This window comes from Grus americana, chromosome 11 (genome assembly GCF_028858705.1).
Source record: "Grus americana isolate bGruAme1 chromosome 11, bGruAme1.mat, whole genome shotgun sequence".
NCBI lineage: Eukaryota > Metazoa > Chordata > Aves > Gruiformes > Gruidae > Grus > Grus americana.
The window spans coordinates 15,474,771-15,499,719 of NC_072862.1; the positions used below are offsets into that span (position 1 = coordinate 15,474,771).

Consider the following 24,949-nt stretch of genomic DNA (forward strand, 5'->3'; position numbering starts at 1 on the left):
CAGAAGTGTCAGATTTACGGTTGCAATAATTCAGGCTTTTAATTTAAAAGCAAAATACTCAGTTTGCCTTCTTTTCTGCCATTCACTTCGAGGTTTTTATCTCCTCTCCAGTCACTCTTCCAAGTCACCCAGAGCTCTTTCCAATAGCTGTTTCTCAATAACCAACCTAGTCATAACAAAGTTAATTCACCTGAGGGCTAAGCAGGAGTGTGGCTATTCCTATTCACAATCCCAACACATAAAAGAAATTCAGGTGCAGACAATTCTGGCATAATTGGGGCACCATCCCAGCAGTTTTCAGGCAAAAGTTAATGAGAATGGTGATGGTTCCTTCATAAGGTTTGCAGGATTGAGTGATTATACATTCATTTTTCAATAATTTTCTATAAACACAAAGCAAATTAATGTTTTGAATAATCTTCCCATTAATCATGATCCTTGTCCTCTCTGTTGTGGTGCTGAGTGCTTAGTTTTCATCCTTCAATGACTGTAATCCACTGCAGAAAACAAACTCCTCAGCTAACAGCTCTGTAAGATTTCTTTATCTCAAGTTTGAATGTAAATGCTCTGTGTCCCCAGCATCCTCCCTCATTCTCCAACCTTTCCATGTGGCAAAAATGCCACAGAGAATATTTTTTTCTTAGGGTAAAAATGTTTTATGGAAGACAGATACTTCTGCAGCAAAAAAAGCCCTTTACGAGAACATGTATGAGTTTAAGAGCAGACACTGCCCCAATGGGAGACAGAAACTGAGCTCCTGTGAGAAACAATTTACATTCTTTGTTGAAGGAATGTTTTTAATTTTATGTTACTAATTCCTTAACATTTTAAGATAGTGGCCTATTTAAAAAACAAGTACATTTATATGAATGTGTTACATAAGAAGACTGAATAAAAATCTTTCACTTACCTGTCTATAGTCTTCAGACACTAAAATAAATCCATTGTTATCTATTAGGTAACAGTTGATTGTCTGAAAAACAATAAAATACAAGTTTAATTTTTGGTTTTTAGGATACAGCAATAGGTTAATTACTTTAATTCCAAGTGACTTCTAAATGGGTAAAGCCTCCAGGTTGTTATAATGGCTTACATAGCTTCTAAGTGAATGTAGTCTCAACTTACGGGATGTTATCTGATTAATTTTTATGCATTTTTTCATGCAAAACAAAACAAAGTTGTGTACAGAAAGAAAGGATATAAACATAAAAAGAACAAGGTCAGTGCTTTATAATCCATTCTTAAAAGTTTTCCTTATAACTAAGTTTGCAAAGGCATAGAACTTTGTTCCTCCTGATGGCTTCTCCTGTGTTTGGAGAAAAACATCAGCACAATGTCATTACCCTAATGATGTATTAATGAAAACACAGTGTCAGCCTGGAGGACCAACAGGGGACCAGGTAATATTTTTTAATTTGTTCATTGGGGGATGGGACCAGAAACTTCTGTAAAAGAGGCCCCACAGGTCTCCTAAAGCTTTTCAAATTGTGTTTTTAATTGGGAACTGGATTTAGAGGTGGGACTGTTAGCTTTTCGTAGGTCAGACGTATAAACTGTATAAAACAAGGTAAACCTAAATCAGTGCTTCCCTCCATACACGCATGCACTATTTTAACCTCAAGTGAATTACTTGCTACAGGCAAAGTTTTAATTACTGTGCTTCAGAGTTTAAACATAAGGCTCAACTCAAACCTGGATATAACTCAGTTTCTCTTCAGTATTGCCAAATACCTACCTCAGCGTTAAATCTTTAACATATTTGTATTATTGATCTAAATCAGCAAACATTTTATCATTGCTTCTTGAATTTTCTGACACATTTGTGTAAAAAAAAGAAAAAAAAGTAGGATGGCTTCCAATACAGGAATCATCATGGCTTTGCTTTTAATTCAAAACCTTTCCTGCTGCAAATGGGCTGCACAGAGACGTGATAAAATATGCTTTCTGCTACACTCTGCACACCCAGCAAAATCTCTCTGCTATTTTAGAGAGGAAAGCAGTTCCATGCAGTAGTAGTTGTGCAAGATGTGAAAACGCAGTCTGATTTTTCAAGAGGTGCTTAGATGTGTCTGATTCTCATTCTGGCCACACATTAGTACTGTTCTCTGGGGCTGAAGGAGAGCTTTGCGGAAATGCTGGCTTGAAGTTCAGTTAAAAAAAAAAAAAAAAAGAATCAAAGAAGCCCAAATCAGGCAAAAGTTTGGAATGAACATGATTCCTAACGCAGATGCAGGATATTCATTCTAATAGGAGAACCTAAGCGACAGACACCCCCAGTGACAGAAAACCTGTCTAAAAGGAAGTTGAAACAACTCATTTCCAACCTTTGATCTGCTAGAGCCAAAAATTCGCAAATACAATGTGAAAAGCTGATGATGCTGGCAAAGAATCTAGCAGACCTAATGCATTCAGAAGAGGCAGCTACTTAACCTCAATGGTGTGTGAAGGGTGGAATTTCAGAAGAGGACTGTAACACCAGAACACTGCTCTCCCCAAAGTCAATCATAAACCTCCCACTAACTTTATTAGGAGAGGAGCTAAGTCAACAAAGAGCTCTTTTGAGGATACATATTTGCAGTCCTCATGCATGAAAGATTAATCTAAAGATAGTGCTTTAAAACAATATTTCTCCACAGTATAGAAAATAAATAAAAGTAGTTATGCTGGACAAGAAAGAGTGTAGGCTTAATTTCATAGTTTATGGATTATATGCAGTTGGGAAAACACTGGCTTGATTCAAGACTTAGTGGCCACATCTCAAATCTCTAAGCCAGAGTCATTCACTAGTATTGTTCAGAATTTAAAAAGATAAAAGAATGTTATAACATTATTATTGGAAACAGGCATAACGCAATAAGTGGAATCTGTATCTTTTTGGAGGAATGTGGTGATAAGAGGGTTTCTATTTCGATCCATTTTAGAAACATTAACAAGGGAAAAGTATTCATTCAGAACCACTCATTCACCTGCTTGCCAGCAAGATAAATAACTTTCAATATTCAGCACTACATTAAAGAAACAGTTTGTAAGTTAAATTTAGCACTGACAGAGGACAGTGGGGTGCATTTACTCATCCAATACATTAGCAAATCTCAAACATAAGATTTCAGATACAAGAATAATGCATGGGAAAATAGCATTTGCATAGACTAGAGCTGCATGAAAGAGGCTTAATTCACAATGTTTCACAGGTATTGGAAGTGAACTATGCACAGGTTTGCCCAAAGGTTCAAGTTCAGTGAACTTCAGATTTCAAGGGGAACGTTCCATAGGTGGAGAGTCCCTGAGCTTGTAAAATAGAGTAGGCATGAAGTCCAGAATAAACACAGCAAGAATGTTGACTGAGGTCTGAGAACACATTTGAATTACAGTAACTTTGATCAAGTTCAAGTCCTCTATGTATTTTTCACAGCTCCAATATACAATAACATTAATGGAATGTAATATGGGTTAAGAAACCAAAAACGAAAAAGAAAGAAAACAGAACATTAAAATAAAATGTGAGACATCAGGAAAACAAGAAGAAATGAGCAACTTCAAAGCCTTCCAAGGGAAAAAAGAAAGTATTTCTAATTGGATGTCTGTATTTTAGAATCAAAAGTATCATACAAACTCATCAACTAATTTTCTGTATGACTATTGTGCCACTCTATTTGCATTAATGTCTTAATACTTTTAAATGCTTTCATTTATACCATAACTGTTCAGCAGATATTTTCTTGCCGTTGAGAAAAGACAGCTGTGAAAGTTAAGAGGCTCAACAGAGGAGCTGTGATATTTGATTGAGTCCTATTAACAGTATATTTGGTCATTAAAAAAAGTTTGGAATCTCTAACTCACCAAGGTTCACACTATTACTGAAATTCTCCATATGCTTACATGGCTCCTGCTGGTGTCAAGTGAAAGTAGCTGAAAAGACTTGAAACTGCTTGTGTTCTCTTTGCATATGAATGCAATAGCAAAAAGAAATTCTGCATGAATACTTAGCAAAGTATATGACTATTCTTATTAACTGCCAACACAATAAAAAAGAAAAGAGTAGATGTTTCTGGCTGTGCTCTCTTGGAATCTTTCTCAGTGTGTACCTGCTTCTTAGCATGACAGACCAAAACCATCTTTGCAGTAATGAATGATAATATGGTTATTTTGATGAAGTAGCTGGACACTTTGCAGCAGGAGTGTGTTTTACGCAAGAAATTATGTATTACTGTTCTATCACAAAGGCTATCACAAATGAAGTAATCTCTGCACAGTTTTTAATGCCAAAAGCATGATGGTTTAGGCTAAACAAGGAGGACGCTCTACCCTGAGTACCTGCAGTTATACTGCTCAAGCTGGTTGGCTATGACTGGAAACCCATTGATGAAACTATTTAAAGCTGGTGGAAACAATTCAAGGTAAAGCTTGCACATTAAGTCTATAGCAAGCTACAGTAAAGCAAGGCCACAAAACTTAGGTAATTAACAGTTCTACAGACCTTCATTCTCAGTAGATGTCAGATCACTCTTAGGAGAATGGGGTAATAAACATCATAAGCTCACCTTAAAATTGGTCAATATGCAAATAACAGCCTGGAATTTGGGCCAAGTAAGCACTTTCACCCACACCTGGGTGGAATCTGATTTGTTTCTCATGACTTCATATCTGGAAAAGTTTACTTAATGTTTGAAATGATACAAGCTTTAAATGGAAGAGTCTGTAAGTTGTTATAGCTAGAAATGCAAAAGATATGTTGACTCATATGGTCCATTTTGTTGCCAAAGATGGCACGATAATCAGGCCGTTGTGTTTTGGCTTACTGCAAATTTTATTTTCTATTATTTATTGCTATCTCTGTCCTCCAAATGTTAGATTCCAGGGTTCTAGTAGATGAATTATAGTTTGCTGTAAGTTTTGCTGATTTAGTATGCTGAAGAAGTTAGTGTTCTACTCTCATAACTGCTGATGTTTTAAGTTCTGCCTTTCTCCCTGGAATGGTTTTTGTGACCTGAATCTCATATTAAGCAGACATGTATTTTAAAAAAATTTATCACTGCACCTATGTCCTGGACTGACTTTTCAATAAAACACTTTTCAATGTCACAGTATATGAGGTTGTGAAGTAGCATCCTAGAAGTCAGATTGCTAGGATTGATGATGTAGTTTTTAAGCTTTTTATAAATTAATTTATACAAAAGTAATAAAAAATTTGAAATAACATTTTTTGCCTTAAGCAACTAAATATCCAATATAATCATGGCACATGTTAGAAAGCACTCGTCAAACACATTCATTAACTCTTTTTTACCATGGTTATTTAAGGTTTTGAATTACCTGTCCTCAGGAAAGCCCAAGTCTGATAACTTTTACTACAGAAACCACCACACAGTACTTTATGTAACCATTCTTGTTAATTTTTTTATGTCCTGAACAGCCCTGAACAAACTGAGTGCTACCCAACACGGAGCACACTCCAAATGAATTAACTATTGTATAGGCAGGAATACAGTCAGGGCAGCGGTTCAGGTGGCGGAAGATGTGGAGATCTCATTGGAAACGCATTAACACAGGGCAAGCAGCACCTCCGTGATAACAAGTGGAAGTCTATTTCAAATGCTGGGACAGTCAGAAAGAGACCTGTAAGGCGAGACTATAAGAAAGATAAGAAGAAAGAGCAGAGAAGATAAAGTCTAACGGAATACCACAAATAATATATGTGGGTTCCTATAGTAAAAAGTAGAGACACAAACTTGTGAGAACTTGAAGATATTCAGAAGAAATGGCTTCCGAGAAAAGAGATGAGAAGGCGTTGTTTAAACACCAGAGTCTGCAACGCTGGGGATAGCTGCCCAGTTTTTCATGGTTTGCTGTGAGTACCATTTGTTGAAAAGGGTGTAAAAACTGATGCTGTGCTGACTGCTGAGTCCTGGCCATACAGATAGCAGCTTTCCTGAAAGCAACTAAGGATGTATAAAAAAACCTGAATAAAACGGTATAAAAACTGTATGACTGTATAAATAAAAGTCATCCTACTTAAAAAAAAGATCGCAAAAGCATTACATTAGCAGGAATTATAGTCAGACAGGCTCTTGCCTTTTATGTGTGTTTTGCAATAGGTCTTTTGGCCACTGTATGAAAAATATCATACAAATATAGCCTGCAGTTTTTATTTCCAGATGCATGAATTTACATTTGATCACACTTAAATTCATACAGCTTGTTCAAGCACAGTTTTTCAGGTGATCCAGATCTCCTCACACCATTCACTCAGTTTAGAGATAACACACGGATGTTATCAGTAATTGCTTTGTTTTCTTCCAAATCACTAACTATACCTGATATAATATCTCAAACCCAACTCTTATTTTCTAGAATCATGTATACCTATTTTCTCCCCACACATCAATACAGTCTGTGCTTTATTAACCACTTTTTAATTCATTTAACCTGTGATACCTTGGTTGCTTAACCAAAACATCATATGGTGTGATGTCAAATGCTTTGCAAAAATCTATGCATAAGATATTAAAAATACTGGTTTTATCTAACAAATTCAACTACATAAAAAGCTACTTCAGTGTGTTCGTTAGGCCAAACTAAGGTTACTTCCCTTTTTATTTCTGAAGTTCTATTAATGTATTAGTTCTGCATAGATTGAACTCTGAATTCATATCTAATTCTAGTATGAACTTCAGAGATTAGCTTCTAAGATGAACAATAAAGTAGTAAAAAATGCCTTAGAATGGCTTCAAATTATTTCTACAACTGGATTCACAAAGCACAAGTTATTACAGCACATATTTGAGGTATCGGTATCTACCTTGTAATTAAATGGATGTTTGTAAGCAGTCATAAAAAAAGTCTCACTATCTAAATAGTATAATATTTAGAAAGTGATTCCGAATTACACTAGAAGATTATAATGTACAATGAGATGTTCAAACTAAATTCAGCAACTTTATGTTCTACTGCAGCAGAGGTATAAATGGAAAAAAAATAATCTGTTAAATACTTACTTCGTCATCACAACTTATAGCACATCTGCCATCGAGAGATGCACACTAGAGATGATATCAAAAATCAATAAAATATTTCATTTCTCATTTGATTATTACAAAATATGACATTTTAAACATCCATATCAGCACAATTATAAAGAAGTTCATATTGATTACATTTTCCTCTGGCAGCAACTGTCCTAAAAATGACTAGGAAAGTTTTAAATCAGTTCACCAATCCCCTTCTGTTCCTGTCTGCAGAGAAAGGATGCATTCACACTGTAACTTCAACTGTTTTAAACACCATAATCTCCTCCATGTGTTAGAAGCCTGGAAACCATTTGTAGACGAGAATACATGATTTTCCAAAAGGGGTGGGGTAGGACCTGCATGTTAGGGGTATTTGTCTGAAACAGTACGGTTCCAATCTATTCTCAAAATAGGGATGGCATCTCCTAATCTTTGGAAAGCACATGATTGTCCTCTTCAGTGAGTACAAATTCTGTATCGTGAACATTTTCGGTACAGTTTATTAAAGGCTATGAATGCCAACCATATTTGGTAATTTAGTTTAGTTAATTAATCTATGTGATACTTCAGGTACTGGATGTTAGAGGATACGTTCTAAGTAAGTGAGAAGGCATCATCCTGCTATCACTGAAAACGAAGAAATATCACAGTTAAGTTTACTGTTTCCACTTTTTCCGAGTGAGAAAATCAACACGTGTCAGGCCAACAAAGTCAGTCATTACGTCTAGGAGCCTAAAATTAATAATCTCTCTACTTGCTTCCATAAATATGGCATCGAGACACAGTTTTTGACCACTGAATTCTCTTTTTTGTAATGATGAACTGGAATGTAAATCAGAAGAGCTAGCCATTATATATTTCAAATACATTGTGTCTTTAATTTTGCTTGTGACAAAATAATTGCAGAGCATCATCTGCGCAGTTAGAAAGCTGTTATGGATTCAGCAACAAAGTTCAATTTAAAATATACCTGTCTGCTAGCAGTCCAAAATTTCCGCTGGAAAAATTCAAGTTTCATCTGGATACCTACAGCTGGGAAAGACATATATAAAAAAATTAAATAAAACAAAACCAGCATGTTTAATTCCTTCAAAATGATTATTTAAAATTAATCAGAAGGGAAAACCATCTGATAATAAAAAAGAAAGTAAGCCCTAAGACAGAAAAACACAACCCACTAAATTGAAGAGACCACACAGTCATATTTTAAACCATTTACAGTTTGGTTAAACATGAAGCCATTGCTAATATAATGTGAAGAGTACACAAGGAAAACATCATTTAAATTGCTTATTTTTGAATTAGCTTCCTTTTACTTAAAAGAAGTGAATCTGATGAAGAATACAGCAGGAAGACAGGGATAGAGGGGCTAAAGACATCTGCTTTGATTGCTCTTACCAGCTACGGCTGCAGCCCTGGACCATATCTTTTACGTTCGCTCTCACTCACAGAGCACACCTTGTGTTAGGCTTTTCCGTAAAACTATTTCAGTGCTGGCCCTGTACCAAGTGACATTCTAGTTGTTCAGTACAATTTATCAACGGGTTCTAGTTCAATGCCCTACAGCTCTTTCACGTCAGCTTAGAGGATACATAATTGCTATGGAAAAAGAATGGACTGGGCCCTAATGACTAATCTACAACCTTAGTACACTATTTTCTTCACAAAAGCTGCAGTTTTTAAAGCCTTGAAAGTTTGAAGACCTAACTTCTAGCAAATTCATTGCTACAATGTTTTGTTTAAAAACAAAACTTCAAAAAAAATTAGTTGTTTTGGAAAATTGAAGAAAATTTCTATTTATTCATTCCTCCTCTAGGATCCACAGCAGGGATCCTTGAAAAATGTATTTACATTTAGATTACTGGTACTTGCTTTTGCAAATGCACACATGCTGATGTCATGTATATATTTTATTTTGTGTTAGCAGGTAGAAAAAAGTATGTGAAATGAAATCTGTAATGAGCTGATACAATGGGATGTGAAATTACATGAATTTTCTTATTATAGCAGTTTATAAATAGTTTTCTGCTATCTCTAACTCATGGACATTAGGAGAGTAAGTAGAGAAATCCCGTTCTCCTTTTGAATAAGCTCCAGAGGAGCCTCTTTCCAGCTACGTTTTATTATCTAGGAATTTATTTTACGGTCAATGAGAGGATGCTATCTGACAGCCATGCAGCACATGTTTTTTTCATCTGTTGTTTGCCTTTAGGTTCACTCCTAGCATGCAGGTGATCTGCACATCCTACCCGCTTTTTCTGAAATGGAGGCAAACCACACACATTTTCGGGAACTTTCCCCAAGGAAGTCATATTGCTTCTGGATGCTGTATCAGTATTTGAAACATTAATCTCATATTACATTTCTACCAATCCATTTAATCATGTAAGAATTAATGTAAAACCATTTATATCGTAAAAGTCTTCTTAAGTTCAGTAAGCAAAGTTTATGCCTTGTTTTCTGCATGTGAACATTCTTGTTGAATTCCCTGAATCAAGCCACACGATCATTAGATACACAAACAGGTTCCAAGGCCTAGATTTGACTCTAACAGTCTAAGACTCCAACCTGCAAAGAATGCCATCTTTTGCAGACTTCAGGTGAATCAACAGCTTTCTGATGATGGAGGATCAGACTTCTTTTCCAAAAGATATAGAATGAACAAGCTTTCTGAGCAATAAAACATGGTATCTAAGCAAAGCTGGAGTGAGAAGTGGTTGTCTTTATTCTTCATTGGAAAAATGTAAATTCTTACATCAGTGTTGCAAATCTTTAAATGTTTCTGAGCTCTCAGTCTAAAGGTAACCTGACAGGACCTAGTGGAGTCAACCTCACTTCTCAGCTGGGTCACAGCTGTAAGCCAGTACGCGTTTTTCACTGGGGAACAAAAGAATTAAGATATATAGACCCACGGAGCTGCATCTTTCCCCAAGTGATTTTATAATAGCATCTTCTGGCTAATCTGTTTTGAATGGCTGAGTTCATGAAAAAAAAAAAAAAAAGATTTTCAAAAGTATTTAGATTTTTAAAGATGCAAATTTTCAGAAGTGTTTATGCAGAATTGGTATAAACTCCTACTGATTTCTATGGTTCCATAACCAAGCAGGTTCCTAATGTGTTGAACTATTTCTATAAACCCTCCAAAATGCTTGTCTCCCACCTTTGGACTCTCAGATGCCTTACAAATTCTGTTCCTCGCTCATTCATAAACGCTAACAACTTCAACCAACTATACTTACTATAGAGTACCCCTCCACAAAGAATCTCAAATTACTCACTAAATGTGGTTAGGTCTTACTATTCTTATTTTATTGCTGGGAAAATGATGCATAAAGGAAATGAACACCAGAGTTCACACAAAGATCTGATACGGAGAGTCACAACAGTAATGTTTAGAATAAAACACAGATCTGTTCTTTCCAAAGCCTTGTTCTATCAGTTAGAAATACTGCTGCTCTTAAGAGGCACAGACGAGTGGACTGTGGTTAGATATTGTTCATTTAAGGTCGACCCTCTGGAACTCACACTCTTATTAGAGACACCACCACCCAGAACAGAGAAGCAGTTGCCAAAATTGAGAAAATTATCAAGTTCATTATCCTGATGATGTAAAATAAGAGAATTATTATCAAACATCGGTTTAAGGTTTAAACATGAGAGAAGCATTTATTGAGCTTTAAAGGACGAAGACAAAGATCTATTCCCCTATGTTTATGGAAGTTCATCCATTTGTGCTTATATATCCAACGCACACAGCATCTATCCAAGACCTATAGCATAGCTAAACTGCAAAGTACCAGTACAGATGGATGACAATGACATTCGAATACAAACTATTCCATTACCTGTCAGTGATCAGTCTCTGTAATTTAGAGATTATTTGATCTGCCAAGGCTGGCCTGTATAAATTACCTTGCAAAGAAACTTTTGATTAAATGTCATTTTTGTTCTTGTAAACTATTAATGAAAGGAACATTAAGGAACAATTAAAACTCTTGTTCTCCCATAATGAAGTTGTATCTATATACAAATCTGAGCAGGACACTGGACTAGATGACCTCGGGAGATCCCTCCCAATCTAAATTATCTTCTGGTTCTAAGATTTAAGTGCAAATGTTCTGTAGAGAAGTGCTAAATACACAGCCTAGACTCTTCCTTAAATAAAAAGGAAGTGAATATGTATTGAAGGTTTTCTAGTGTCCGGTATAAATTACTTACCGCATGAGAGAGAATCTGAAACAGTAACAAGATAATTACAACAGAGCTCATCTGTAAAAGATTCCATGTGCCTGTTTTAACAAGTTGCACATCGGAATGCTGTAGTATAAAGACAACTGAAATACTGGGACTAATTTCTATGAAACACAGAGCGTCCTTCTTCACGAAGATGAGAGGAGGCAGGCAGCTGCAGTTTGGTTTTCATACATTTAGCTCTATGAATTTTGATGCTTCCTTGGACAGACTGTGAGGGGAAAGAAAAGTGAGAAATACTGGGCTTGCTCCCAGTGAGCAGATTCCCATGATTTCAGCAGCAGTGTAGTTTGTGTAGAAACTGAAAGCTCAGGCATTATTCATTTAGTTACTGACTTCCTTACTTTTTCAAAAAAGATTCAGTTTATTTCTCTACCTAACTTTTAAAAGAGCTGTATCACTAATCGCTGAGGTCCAATACCATTGAAGGAAGTGAAACAGAAATGCACCTTAAACTTAGTTGACTCTGGTCAAGGTAATACAATGTCATAATGGCAACATTTTAAGTATAACGCACAACAGCTTATGTATTTCCCTTGTGAAGTATTTCCTCAATTACAGTTTTGTAATCCTTTTACTTGCTATTAAATAACGAAGTGCTACATGACAGTTGGACTCAATCTATGGTTGGACTCAATGATCTTAAGGGTCTTTTCCAGCCTGAATGTTCTATGATCTGTACCTATGTTGCAGGATAGGAGGAGGAAACGCAGTTCCCATAAATACGGTATGGTGAAAGCAGCAATAGACATTTTCTTTGAAGAGATGTATCCTAATGTGAGAATTTAATCTCAACATTTTAGTTTCCTTACATTTTGTACCTTGCACAATTCCACATAGGAACTTTCCTGTCACTGAATGAGTAACTTCTAAATATTCTATATCCTATGTAATATATAATAAATGACAATTATGAATGTTTCCTACAATTCAGCTAATAATTATTCAAATGCCTCTACATTCAAAAGAATTAACAGTGTTAGTGTATGGGAAAATAATTTTCTTTTCAATCCCTGAGGTGATACTAAAGCATTTTTGCAGGCTTTTTTCCCTGAGTTTTTTGAGAACGTTGTAACTAGCACAGGATATTTTTGGTCAAGTTATTTAATGACTTAAGAACTACTCAAATATACTTCAAAAGATTTTAGAGCCAATACATTTTTCTGAGCAATCCCTACTCCTTCAGCATTTCAGAACTTCACAATCTGTGCTCCAAGCTATTTTATATTTAAATCTATGTTTTACAAACTGGCTACATGTGGGGGAAAAGGGAAACATCAGAATTATATCTCCCATGTCACCAATTCCTTGTTTAGCCTCCTGGGTGTTAACGGCTAAAACAGAGGTTAGAGAAAAAAGTGTAACTGCATTGAAATTTTTCTAAGTATTGCTCAGCAAGATATCCAGATAACGCCCACATTTTTAATTGAAAAACATAACACAAACAACAAAAACTGTAATTGATCTTTACATGGAATACACATTGTAAAGTATATTATAAAGTGTTCTTCAACATTTGTAGGCTTGGTCCAATGGAAATGGCTGAGGTATAAAAGTTATTTTTTTTCAGCCAGGAAAAAAATGAGTAAAGATGAGGAGAAAATGTTTTGTCTTCACTGCTGCCTTTCCTTTGCAATGTCCCTGGGGAGGGTGGGCTGGAGCTAGAGGTATCCAGGAGATCAACTCCTGTGAGCTGACAGATGGGTAATTAAGGCTCTTTCTCCATGTAACACAAAAGTTGTAATTTCAAATGAATATTGCAAATCCAATTTTTTGTTTCAATCATATTAGCAAATTTACTTAGGTGATTCCAATAAATACCTTTAATGCTGCCTATGGAAACCAGTTATTAACTCCCTGATATTTCTTTCCTTCGTTAAATAAAGTGGCTGCCCTTCTGTAGCGCATACCCTATGAAATAACAGATGGTTGAGAATTACAAAGTTAAATTCTTGGCTCAGTGATAATTATTGTTAAATAAGTAATTTCCTTATGCATTGATTCCATGGCTGAGGGTAATATTTCACCCTTTCAGTGGGATGCTTTGAGGATAGAAGTATTGGGAAGTACTCAACTGCTACAGAGCTCAGGGCTGCTTAGTATCAAGGCAAACATGAAGGAAAACAAATACCTGCTCAGAATAGATCAGGATTGCTTGTGTTCATTGCAAGATCCCCAGGGTTAAGCAAATGGACAGAAAGATAAGGAAAGCCTTCCTCAACAAATTACTTCTGTGCGCAGAATTACAAGAGCTCTTCGGCTCTAAGTAAAAAGAATCATCATCTACTTAAAATAAGAGTGGAAAATAGATTACACTGATTTATTTCATGCACAAGAGAAACTGAATCTCCCTATAAACCTGGCAGAGGGATTCCAAATACATAATTAAGGAAAAAGTAGTAAAAGCTAAAAGGATTTCCATTCTGTAAAATACCTATAGAACATTACACTATAGAAAAGCACTAGATCAGCAAGGTTAGAAAAATATCTTAAGGTCTTCATTCCCTTTTCCCACAGAATACAGTACAGACTAAGATTCTTTCTCAGACATAAAAGACCCTCAACATTTTGAGGACATTTGGGCCTCCTATTTCTGATGGAATTATCTTAAATGAGGTTTAACTTGGCTTCAAAATAAGAAATCTTGGAGACAGATTTGTAGTAGGATTATTTTTTTAATCTATATCACCTTTGTGTATTAAGCTTAGACTCCTTAAGATTCCCTTCTGCCTACTCATATTACCTCTTATTACTATCTTTTAAAATATCTAATAACTAAATATGATATATTCCAGAACACCTTTAACTACTTTAAAGAAGTTGATTGCATTTCTTTTGTTTACACTCTAAATCTGTTTCAGTTCAAATTCTCTGTCTTCAGTTTTTAGCTCAGCCAAAGAATAAGACGCAGAATATTACACCCCAGCGCATAATATTGAGAAATAAACATCATAACTGCCAAAAAATACCTCTAGTACAGATTAATGGAAGACTCCCACCACCAAAGATGATGCCCTTAAAATACTTATAAAACATATGTGTTATGTGCTGTAATTAAAAAGAAAATGCACAGATTTTTCCCCCTCAATTCCAAGAAGTCTTAGCTAATAAATTAGAGGTATTCCAGCACACACTCTCAGTAATACAGCTATGCTCTAGTATCATCCAACGTAGCTATATTCCCAGTGACAGTCATTCTTTCATCACATTCAGGATATATAAAATATATGAATAGGCATTCATCAAATGTGCACTTCCCAGACCGCTTCTAATCCCAGTTTCAGTTTACTTGCACAGTAAAATGCAGTTTCACCCTTCCAAACTTCACACTTCATTCTGTTTCCTTCTTGATCTCAGTGATCATTTCCATTCTACCCATACCTTCCTCTACTCACACCAGCCCGTTTTCTTCAGTTCCTCTCTTCAAACAAAGTTCCCTAGAATTTTCTTTTAACGTGAAAAAATATTAGTTTTATTATCCAGAATGTCTGAACCTGATTCAGACACCCAACACAAAAAAATTCAGCCTAACAGTTTAAGTCTGGCTATTTTTTAAAATACTGAAAACATGAGCTTATAATTAGAAGTGTTGGGCCACCTCAATACTTGGTGGTGATACCAGCCATCTTCATAATGAACTGTTATAAGTAGCCTGTGATAAAAGAATAAAATTGACAAAAAGCTGGACCAAACTATTGAGTAGTTGTGCACTTTCTTCTGTTTTTCTTATAATAAAGCATAGTTCCTACCCCAGAAAAAATAAAATATCAGTTATGCATTTGTATAAGATACTACTATTATTCACAAACTCTCCTCTGCAATGTGTTGTTTTGTTGGCTTGGGTTTTTTTAAAAATATTTTATTATTTAACTCAGTGAAGGTTTCTGATGTTCTTTACAACTTTTCTTGCAGCTTCTCTGACATGAAACCTTCTTGCCTAACCCCACAATGCGTCTATTGCATATTTATGTACTCTTAAATTATTTTAGTATTTTACAATTATTTTAATATTAAATCCATTTGAAATCCATGTAAATGCAAACCTACCTTTTCCACTTAAATTTGAGCTACAGTACCTCATTAACATTTACAGACTGATTTTTCCAAAACCAACCTAGATACAATGTAAAATACAAAAAAAATCTCAAAGTGCAAATTATCACATAGTTTTGGATTCTAAACAATATTCAGGAAAAAAATCCCGTAATTTTACTGGTATCTTACCTTTTTATCATCAAATAAGGGGAATGACTGCACATACACATACATTTGTAATTCCTATATAATTATCAGTTTGTTAGGGGAGACAGTTTTCATGTCATAATACGTCACAAGGTTTTAGCAACACACAGAATACTTCCTTCATCAGAGCTATCAGGATACAACATGTAAATGAGTAAATTCAACTTTCCATTGTCCATTTAAGAAGTTCTGCAAAGACCTCAAACCTGCTATTTTCTTCCAGAAGATTTTTAGAATTAGTGGTGGAAGCAGTTGCCTGGATGGAAACTCCCAGGATACAGGGAAGGCAGTGGCAACTGGTATTTCCTGGAGGCCAAGCTCAAGCAGAAAGGGAGGAGATATTGGGAACTTGATGTGAGGCCAAGCTGAAAGAGGAGCAGGATGATGATTGCTGGGAGGCCGAAGTTCATCCAAACTCAAACCACCAGGGAAAGCTGAAGGGCTTGGTTTGCAGCCAACCCCTGACAAACTGAACTGCGGAGGGCAGTCTGTGAACATCATCATAAACCAGACTCCCTTTGACTCCCTGACACATATCTTCCTTCTGGAGGACTAATGAAGTAGCAGCAGGAGCAGGAGGAAACACAAAAAGGATATAAATTGAGTGAAAACATAAAAAAATATAGATGCCGTTGACTGAAAGTCCATTGCCTTTTCAGGAGGCTTCAGTGAGAAGCTGGGAGGGAAACAGGTTATCCGTAAATTATTATTCAGACAGTTACGTTGTATTTCAAACTTTACAAGATAGTAGCTGAGGTGCTGCCAAGACTCTAACAAAGGGCTCCCACAGAAATCTACTCATTTACCCCGTGATAAACTTTGGGTACCAGGAGCACAGCTCAAGGGACCTACTTGGAAATCCATTTGTAATTTAAAAAAAAAAACAAAAAACACAGGGAAAAAAAAAAGGGAAAAAAAAAAGAGGAAAAAAACCCCAACCCTCCCATAAGCCTGGAGGGAGGTAACCACTTGACATGCAAAATTATACTAAGAGCACTTTGCTGGAAGGATATATACCTTGTTCCTGAGAAATACAAGGAGTACATTGATAGCATAAAATAGTGGTTTAGACTGCAGAATTTGAAGGGGGTGAGGCAGGGCACGGGTAGGCCCTGTCTGGTGTCTGGAGTATCTTCCCTGTAACTTTTAGAAAATACCTGACACCTACTGACTACTGGTTCATTCCTTTACACAGGGAGAGAGGAAGGGAGAGGAAGGGAGAGGAAGGGAGAGGAAGGGAGAGGAAGGGAGAGGAAGGGAGAGGAAGGGAGAGGAAGGGAGAGGAAGGGAGAGGGAAAGAAAGAAAGAGAGAGAGAAAGAAAGAGAGAGAGAGAGAGAAAGAAAGAGAGAGAGAGAGAAAAAGAAAAAAAAGTGGGGTGGGTAGTATTTTTATTAGCCTCAGGAATGCTTCAGTAGCGCGAGGAGAGAAGGCAAGCGCCATCACAAAGAAAACTGCTGGTGGCAGAATTTTTCTAAGGAGTTCCTACAAGCCTTCAGCTTTCTTCCAACATCCCCCTGCATGGCCACTGGTCTGACAAATATAACTGAATTCTGATGGTACAGGAAGCATGTGAAGACTGAAATCTGACCACAGTAACACTAAAATAATGAAATGGTGATGGTATTTTAATAACTCCCTCAACATTTTTTAGTTTTATGGGGTTTTCTTGCTCATTTTTTTGGCAATATTCAAGTACATCCCATGACTGAAAAGAAAAATAAGAACAGTATATATTTGTAAGCACATTTATAAATCTTGAGGGAGGATCCATGACTTGTCAAGTTGTCAAAAAAAAAAAAAAAACCCCACAAAACTTTACTTCTTATAGCTGAGGTCCTAGTTTAGAGTAGCTTAGCCAGTATACCTTTCACATCTCAAAAGGCTGTGGTTTCAAGTTTGCAATTAAGGAACCCTAAGAGGTTCAAAGTTCAGAGAAACATCCAGAAATTAGGATACTTATCTGAACTCTTGGAGACTGTGACCAGATTCCCTTAGGAGATGTTAAGCTTTCTGCTTCCACTTGTAACTAAAATACAACACATTCAAAACTTGATAGTACTTTATTTTCTTCAGACTTTATCCTGGCTACTACCTAATTCTGTTGACAAAAAAAGGTCAGTATCTACATATCTTAGCATTGTGAGAAAGGCTGATTTCAGAAATGGGCAAAGCTTCTATTGCTTTTATTTCCAAAGAGGTTTATCCCTCCCAAACTTAAATCCTATCATAGCAGAATGGCTACAAGTTGTCCTACTGCCAGGCACAGAATACTCTGGATGAGATATTAAAGATAAATGTTATGGCATCCACTGCAAAATGAACTCATGAGGTCTCTGTCCGGTTTCTCCCATGTCAGTTCAATGCTTTCTATCCTGCCATTGACCCAGAAGCCAAGACATGGAAATTCTGCTGCTACCAATCTTAGCACAGAGGGGAGAGACTTACAGAATTCAACTCTTCCTGCCTCCAGAACACACTGATTACCAACTGCTTGCTCTATCCAGTTATCATCACGGGTACTACATGCATACAAGGTCTGTGAATATATGAAAACTCATTAGTCAAACCAGACTTAGGACACCGAGTGAGAAAACACCAACGTTTTATCAAATCACATCATTTGGAAATAAGGCTTGGATCTCTTATGGACTGAGCTATAACAATAATAATGACATTCTCTACAAACTGTTTGTGCTATACTGTGATTAGCAAATTACTTTGAATTACTAAAAATATGAGTAATGTTATTTGAAGTCAAATAATACGTCAGAAATACTTCATCATGAATACAATTTCAACACCATACCTATTGGATGTTTTATAAATCAAATATTTACTGTAATGTTTCAGAATACTTTTCATGGTTTTATTTTTCTAAGATCACTACTTTATTTAACCATGTTTTTGCTGTTTAACCAACTGATGGTAATCTATAGTTTTAGAAAGGTACAAACAAATGTACGGGCCAAAAAGACTCAATGCGCATATTTTTATGTGTTTGAACTAGACTTGAGTAGTTCCATAGTCTTCTGTAGTTGCAAATACAGAGAAAATATCACTGGTGGATTGGCAGCCCTCCTGATTTATGTCTGTGTCTTTTACTGAACAATTTTAAAAGACAGTAAGAGCAAAAGATACAGACATTATACTTTTCCGTGATCAGTATTAGCTGCAAAGCAGCTTTGTTAGCCTGTTTTTTTCATTTTTGGATCAAAAATGCATTTTTATTGAATCTCTGTGTAGAAAAGAATACAGCTGTCTATTTGGTCAACAAAAATAGGAGCTAGTATTTGAGCTATAAACTAGCATTTTTGGAATATCCTGTGCTAGAGGTTTAAACCATGTCAGGAAAGGAAAGTAAGCTTAGATTAATAATACCGAAAGATTTTCCAGTATACTGAAACATGTTTTCTTCTTTTTCATATTCTTCTACTTTGTATATGCAAAAGAAAAGAAATACCATCTTTCAAGATGTATTCAGTATATTACATATAAACTTCTCACTGGAAAGTTTATTCAGTTTCTAAAACCGTGGATTAACACTGGCCATAATCTGAACATTTTCACATTTACTTAACTTTATTTCCTGAGAACATTTTATTGCCATGATTTTGAAACCCTGTCAAGAAATATTAATTATACCTCTTAGGAATAAACTATACTGGAGAAAATAATCTATCTTTTGCTTTATCTAACCTGAAGAAGTTCAAGTGTGTGAACTGGAAAATAGCTAACGTGCATCCCACAGGTCAGGCATTGAGGGATAGAACGACAGCTTTCTATTTTACTTGTCTGCTTACCACATTTCAGGAAAAATAACAAATTAACATTTTCAGAATTGCTACACAAGCCTACATACTCTTCAGCAGAAATGTTTGCTTAGGTCTGATCTTGTGAATATTTATGAGTTGAGAGAGGTCTTCACATTGCTGAAAATTAGCCAAGAGCTTATTCATTTCATTAGACAAAGTTGAAATGACCTCCTTCATGTCAAAAATACAAAGAACAATCTATTGACTAATTTATGGCCAAATACATAATTAATAAATGTTTTGAATGGATACTCCAAGAAAACAACAAAGAAAGAAGGCTTTTTTAAAAATGTTGAGACTGATAAAATTAAAGGGCACTGACAGATTTTTAAAATTTCTTAATAAAATGTCACCATTGCCTGAGATCTGTGTGTCAAGTTATGATCATAAGTGAACTTCTCTGGGTGAGTTATTAACTTCTGGAAATAGTGTACGTGCTGACATAACTTCCACAATAGAAGTATAAATGTACTATACTTACATCACATAAACCATTATCCAGATGCTTCAACAAGTAGTATATTACAATTTATATCCTAACGATTAGTAGGATTTAGCTGTCAATACAGCAGAAAAGCATAATTTAGAAGTATAAATTAATAATTTTTGAGGGAAATCAATATCATGGATACCAGCTGTAATCCTCTTTAATGGAATAGCTTTGAAATAAATCAGGAAGGTTTGCTGAAAGGTACCTGTCTTTGATATTCCATTAAACTAAGGATTTATCATACTAAATAGAAGCTATTTCTACAAAGTTGCGAGATAGGTGCAAATTCAGCTGGGGCTTCTGCCTGAAAAGTGTTGAGCACTGCTAGTGCTCCTCGAAGTCTGTGAGAGTTAAGGGATGCCCAGCATATGATAAGAATACTTAGCACCTTCCAGAATGGAGCTCTGGAGAGTGCAAAAAGTCCTCAAATCTCCACTCAGAAAAGGACTTTTGGCAAGAATTTTCATAAATTATGTTGTCGTATAAAGGCAAACCTATTATTGACTTACAAAGAAAGTTAGCCTTCCAAAGGCCAGATTTTTATAGCTGTTAAGGCATATACCAAAGGTAGACTGATACTGATGGGATTTCCAGAAGCACTTATTTCACACTGCAATCGGTCAACATTAGGTTGTTATTCTGAAGTCTCTACTGTATTCCTAGGCATCAAAACAATTTTGAAATACCACTTTCCAAAGTTTAGTAATTTCTAAAATGACAAAGATTCTCTTAGAAATGTTGCTATGACACATTTTATAAAACATATTTAATTTTCTAATAGGGTCGTTTCAACCAACTCTGCATTTTACTGCTATTTTACAAACAAGGATGCTAGAATCTTTTTCAGAATTAATAAATCTTCTCAGTGTGTCTATAAGGGAAGCAAAGATTATCTTCTCCATTCTTTCAGAGTACAGAGCTGATATGACCTACCCTAAGGGAAAAAACCTCCCTTTCATTAAAAAAAGGAAATCAAACACACATATTAGAGATGCTGTAAGCTATAACCAACTTCAATAAAGTAAATTTAAACAAGTTTATTTTAAATTCTGATCCTGATTTTTGTATTAAAAATGGTACAACTGACCATAGAAGGACAAAGAGAAGGCTCCCACACAAATTTCCCTGCTTTATTCCCTGTTTTCACATGCAGTTAGAAAGCATCTATAAGGATGGAAGACTATGGACTTCTGCATGTGTAGAGATACTTTTATACTGTGCTGACTTCATAACTAAGACTCTTTTTCACTTAATTCAATCAGATTAGATTGTGGTACTGATTATGATCATATCCACAAATCAGCATTTTAACTGAGTTTCCATGGAAACACTATATGCCCCTGTTTTCTTTTTAGACAAGGCTATGCCTGTTTAACAAGTTTGCCGAGGACAACATGTTTTGTTTAAGTTACATTAACTGGAGCCAATACTTCCTAATTACATTACCAGAAGAAACATTTACAGCCGTACTTTTACCATGGGAAACCCTCCATTGCTCAGCCCATCTTAATCTCTGAAAAATAGGAAACATCAGCATTGCCATTGCTTAAAATGTGTTAACTGGTCTTATATCTGTAAAATAATCTCTTTTATTAAACGACAACATTGGTCTTGATTTACGATCTTCATATATAAGGACAGTATCCCACAGCATCTGGGAAACTTCCATCAGAAAACAGCTGCCTATGAAGACAGGGTGGTCTGGTGGCTAACGCACTGAACTAGAATTAGAAGGCTTATGGTCTGTTCCTTGCTCTGCTGTTTACCTGTTGTGCAACCGTGACCAAATCACCTTAGTTCTCTGTGCTCCATTTCACCATTTGTGAAATGGGAGGAAGGATACGTCACATTCTATGAAAAGTGATTTGAATTTTATGAATGAAAGCAGTAATAGTTATTCTTACAATCATATGTTATAGATTAGGGTGCAATCCGGAAACAGGCATGCCAACTTGTATGAAGCAACCTTGGCTGAGAAAAATATGGCAGGATTTGATCTTTAGAATTGTAAGACAGAATGGGAAACCTTTCATTTAGAAACAAAGGTTGCTTTTCTAAAAACACTGGACCTACTGCTTTATAAAAAGTTAGAAAATAAGAATCTCTTCAAAGGATATCCTCATCAGTTTTAGTCTACAACTACAAATAGCAGAAATAGCCTGTAGCTTTTTTTTTTTAATCTCCCAAACAGTATACTACCTAAAATCACATGATGGGTGTATACTAACACTAATAGGAGGTGATCACAAACAAAAGAGGGTTGTTCTTATTTGTGGTTCCAGAGAAAAGCTTGAAAGTCTGAATCCTAAAAGTCTGAAAAAAGAGTCAACATAAGGTTTGGGGGTTTTTTCAGAACCTTATGACTAAGTTCAAATTTACAGATTTTACACTGTTGCTCACAACACTGCTAGAAATAAAGGAAGTTCACTCATAAATGTTTTCCTTCTTCTAAAGGCTAACATTGCTTACTTGAGTCTTCTCTCTTGTTGCCTCTTGCCTTCAGTGGAGAAGCAGCATATTGATTAAAAGACATATTTTTTTCCACCACAATTACTTTTCTCATCCTAATTTACCCTAATTATCAATATTAAAGACACTATATGAATAGCAATAAAAATCAAACAGCTAGTCTCTTTCAGAAGTGATTTTTTTCCCACATATTTAGCCTCACAAGAACTCTAGAAACCTAGGTCTGACAGGTGCCATCATCTGTCCAAAAAGGTCCAAAAGGTTTTGAATCTTTGAGCGGTCAATTTTGTTCATCATTTCATACTGTTCTTATTCAAAAAACCAGAAAGGTCATACCATACTCACACTTGCAATTCCAATGGTATATTAATGAAAGGGTGCAAATTACACTTCATTTTATCTCTGCTGAGTTCAATGAAATATTTCCCTAAGATTTTAGGAGAAGAAACAGGCCCGAAGTCTTAATTAGGAAGCTGCAAGACATGCCTTAGCAGAAGTACTGTGACACTACAATGGAGATAAACAGGAGATACAATGAGGATTGGAGATAAACAGGTTTTTGTCTTTTGTTGTGTAAATCTGCACTGTACTGCAACTGAAACATTGTTCTGCATGACTGATTTCAGCCAAGATCCATTCAAACAAAGTATTAGCGAGAATCAAGCATTATGCAACTCCTTTAGATAGATGGGTGTCTACTTCTTTCTCAAACCTGTTTTCACATTTTCAATTTAAGAAAGTCTGCAGAACTGTTCTAAAATAGGCATCCCTTAACTACAAAGTTAAGAAAGCCACAATATGTAAAATTATGACCAGCCGGTGGCATATAGTAGAGTAGACAAAGTGTTTAGTTTCCTGTATTACAGCTCCCTTCAGTTGCATGAAATACAAATGTTCACTTAAGTGCTTATGTTTGGAACATGACATCTCCAAGTCATCATAACTACAAATTACAGAGAGCGCGCTCTTTCATTCTAAAGGGTTTACAGAAAGAAAGCTTGTAGCAGTAACTAATGAAAACCTATTTAAGATCTTACTGTCACTAAAAACCAGAGGTATGGAAATTATTTGTTCACTAAACTAGGCACATGATGCATAACTTCAGCTTTTAAAAGCAGTTAGCCTTCTTCTCTCAATGAGTACTTTAAGAAACAGAGAAGCCAGTAGTACTGTTCTTTGCACTCATCTATTCTAACGCTGCTGAAGCACAGAGATGGAGAGAAAATGGACACTGAGCAATGTACTGGCATTTTGAGAGGGGAAAAGGATAAAAAGTCTTGGCCAAAACATGAGTAACCAAGGTCAGCCCTGCCATTATGTTCCAAAATAGCATACTGCATGAAAGGGAATGAAAGCAAATAAAGATCAAAATACACCCTTTTTGACCAAGACAGCTATAGCTATATAGACAGAGGAAGCTCAACTAGGTTGGGATCTTTTGAGATCATGCCCTAAATTGAATAGTATTAAAATAGAAGTGCCTTTGGATAAAAAGTGATTGTATTAAATGATAATATGTATTACTTGTATACTTTAGCATCAGTGGTGATGAAGCAGAAGCCAGATATAAACATTGATGACAAAAAGATGAGATCAACATTTAAATTTTGCCTGAACTTTAGGGCTAATAATCTACTTTTATACAATATTTATTTTCTTTATACTTGCCCACAGGCATTCCAACTGTTGTTGTAAATTTGTTATCCTCTCAACTAATGCATGTGCTCAACCCAGAAAGTTCATCCTGCAGCATCTTAGGGGACAGTAAAACAGAAACCACAGTCAAAGGCTTGCAGATAACTTTGGTTAGTACAAACAAAAACTAGGCATAGCTCGGTATTATGGCTGTCAGGACTTCATCATTTATGCCGATCTTACTAAAACATTTTCCTTCTTACTTAGGAGACAGTATGTCAGCCATTTGGCATGATCCTCTTTACAGTTGTATTTAATCACAGTAAACATCTTTCCTTTTTACTAAGGCAAGAACAGGTAAATATTATACACTGCAGATACTTTATAAATTGTAATCAATATTGAAAAAGCCCCCATTCCATTAATGAGAAATGAAACAATAGAATGAGTGCAGTTTGTAATTCTCAACATGAAAATAGGCAACCAAAACAGACATACAGAAGAATATATAGTCAAAAAAGACAAGATAATAATGAACAGGTAAAAAAGAGTGTCACACTAGTGAAAACATGATGTTCCTTAAAGATTTCAATCTTTAATGTCCTTTACTTGCCATTAGGTTATCACAGTCAAGTTGCTTCATTACCACTGGTATAAACTGCACAGCTATATAAACAGGGTTTTATTTAAGCTTCTTTTTATATTTCATGGCTACAGGTTTGGGAGTTGGGGGTTTTGGGGGGGTTTGGTGGGGGGGTTGTTTGTTTGGTTTTTTCTTTATTTAAATGCCTATTATTTTACTTCTGCATATAGTTCCTGCCAGGGTATCTGAAATCCTTAATCATCATCCCAATATTTCTCTCCCACATTACACTTATAGAATCAAGTTCCATGACTTTTAAGAGTTATGCTTACGTCAGAGGGATCAAGAGGTTTAAATTTCAGTACCTATTAAAAGAATTTAATTATCCAACCAGTTCCATTTGGATACACTGTTACTGTTCTTTGCTAATCTATACCAGATTTTCCAGTATTGTAATTC

At 35.7% G+C, this 24,949-nt stretch overlaps 1 protein-coding gene across 3 annotated transcripts in view; it reads right to left on the reverse strand.

Annotated features, from left to right (window-relative positions):
- CACNA2D3 (calcium voltage-gated channel auxiliary subunit alpha2delta 3) overlaps nt 1–24,949 on the reverse strand; it is a 460,032-nt gene that overhangs the window by 39,870 nt on the left and 395,213 nt on the right. For all 3 annotated transcript variants that reach the window (XR_008578815.1, XM_054838171.1, XM_054838172.1), the window contains 3 exons: nt 7,978–8,039; nt 6,996–7,040; nt 911–973 (listed from right to left, as the gene is read on the reverse strand). Coding sequence is in view for 2 of the 3 variants with exons in the window: in XM_054838171.1 (XP_054694146.1) it covers nt 911–973; nt 6,996–7,040; nt 7,978–8,039 (170 nt within the window). In the remaining variant the exon portion in view is untranslated. The remainder of the gene's footprint in view (nt 1–910; nt 974–6,995; nt 7,041–7,977; nt 8,040–24,949) is intronic.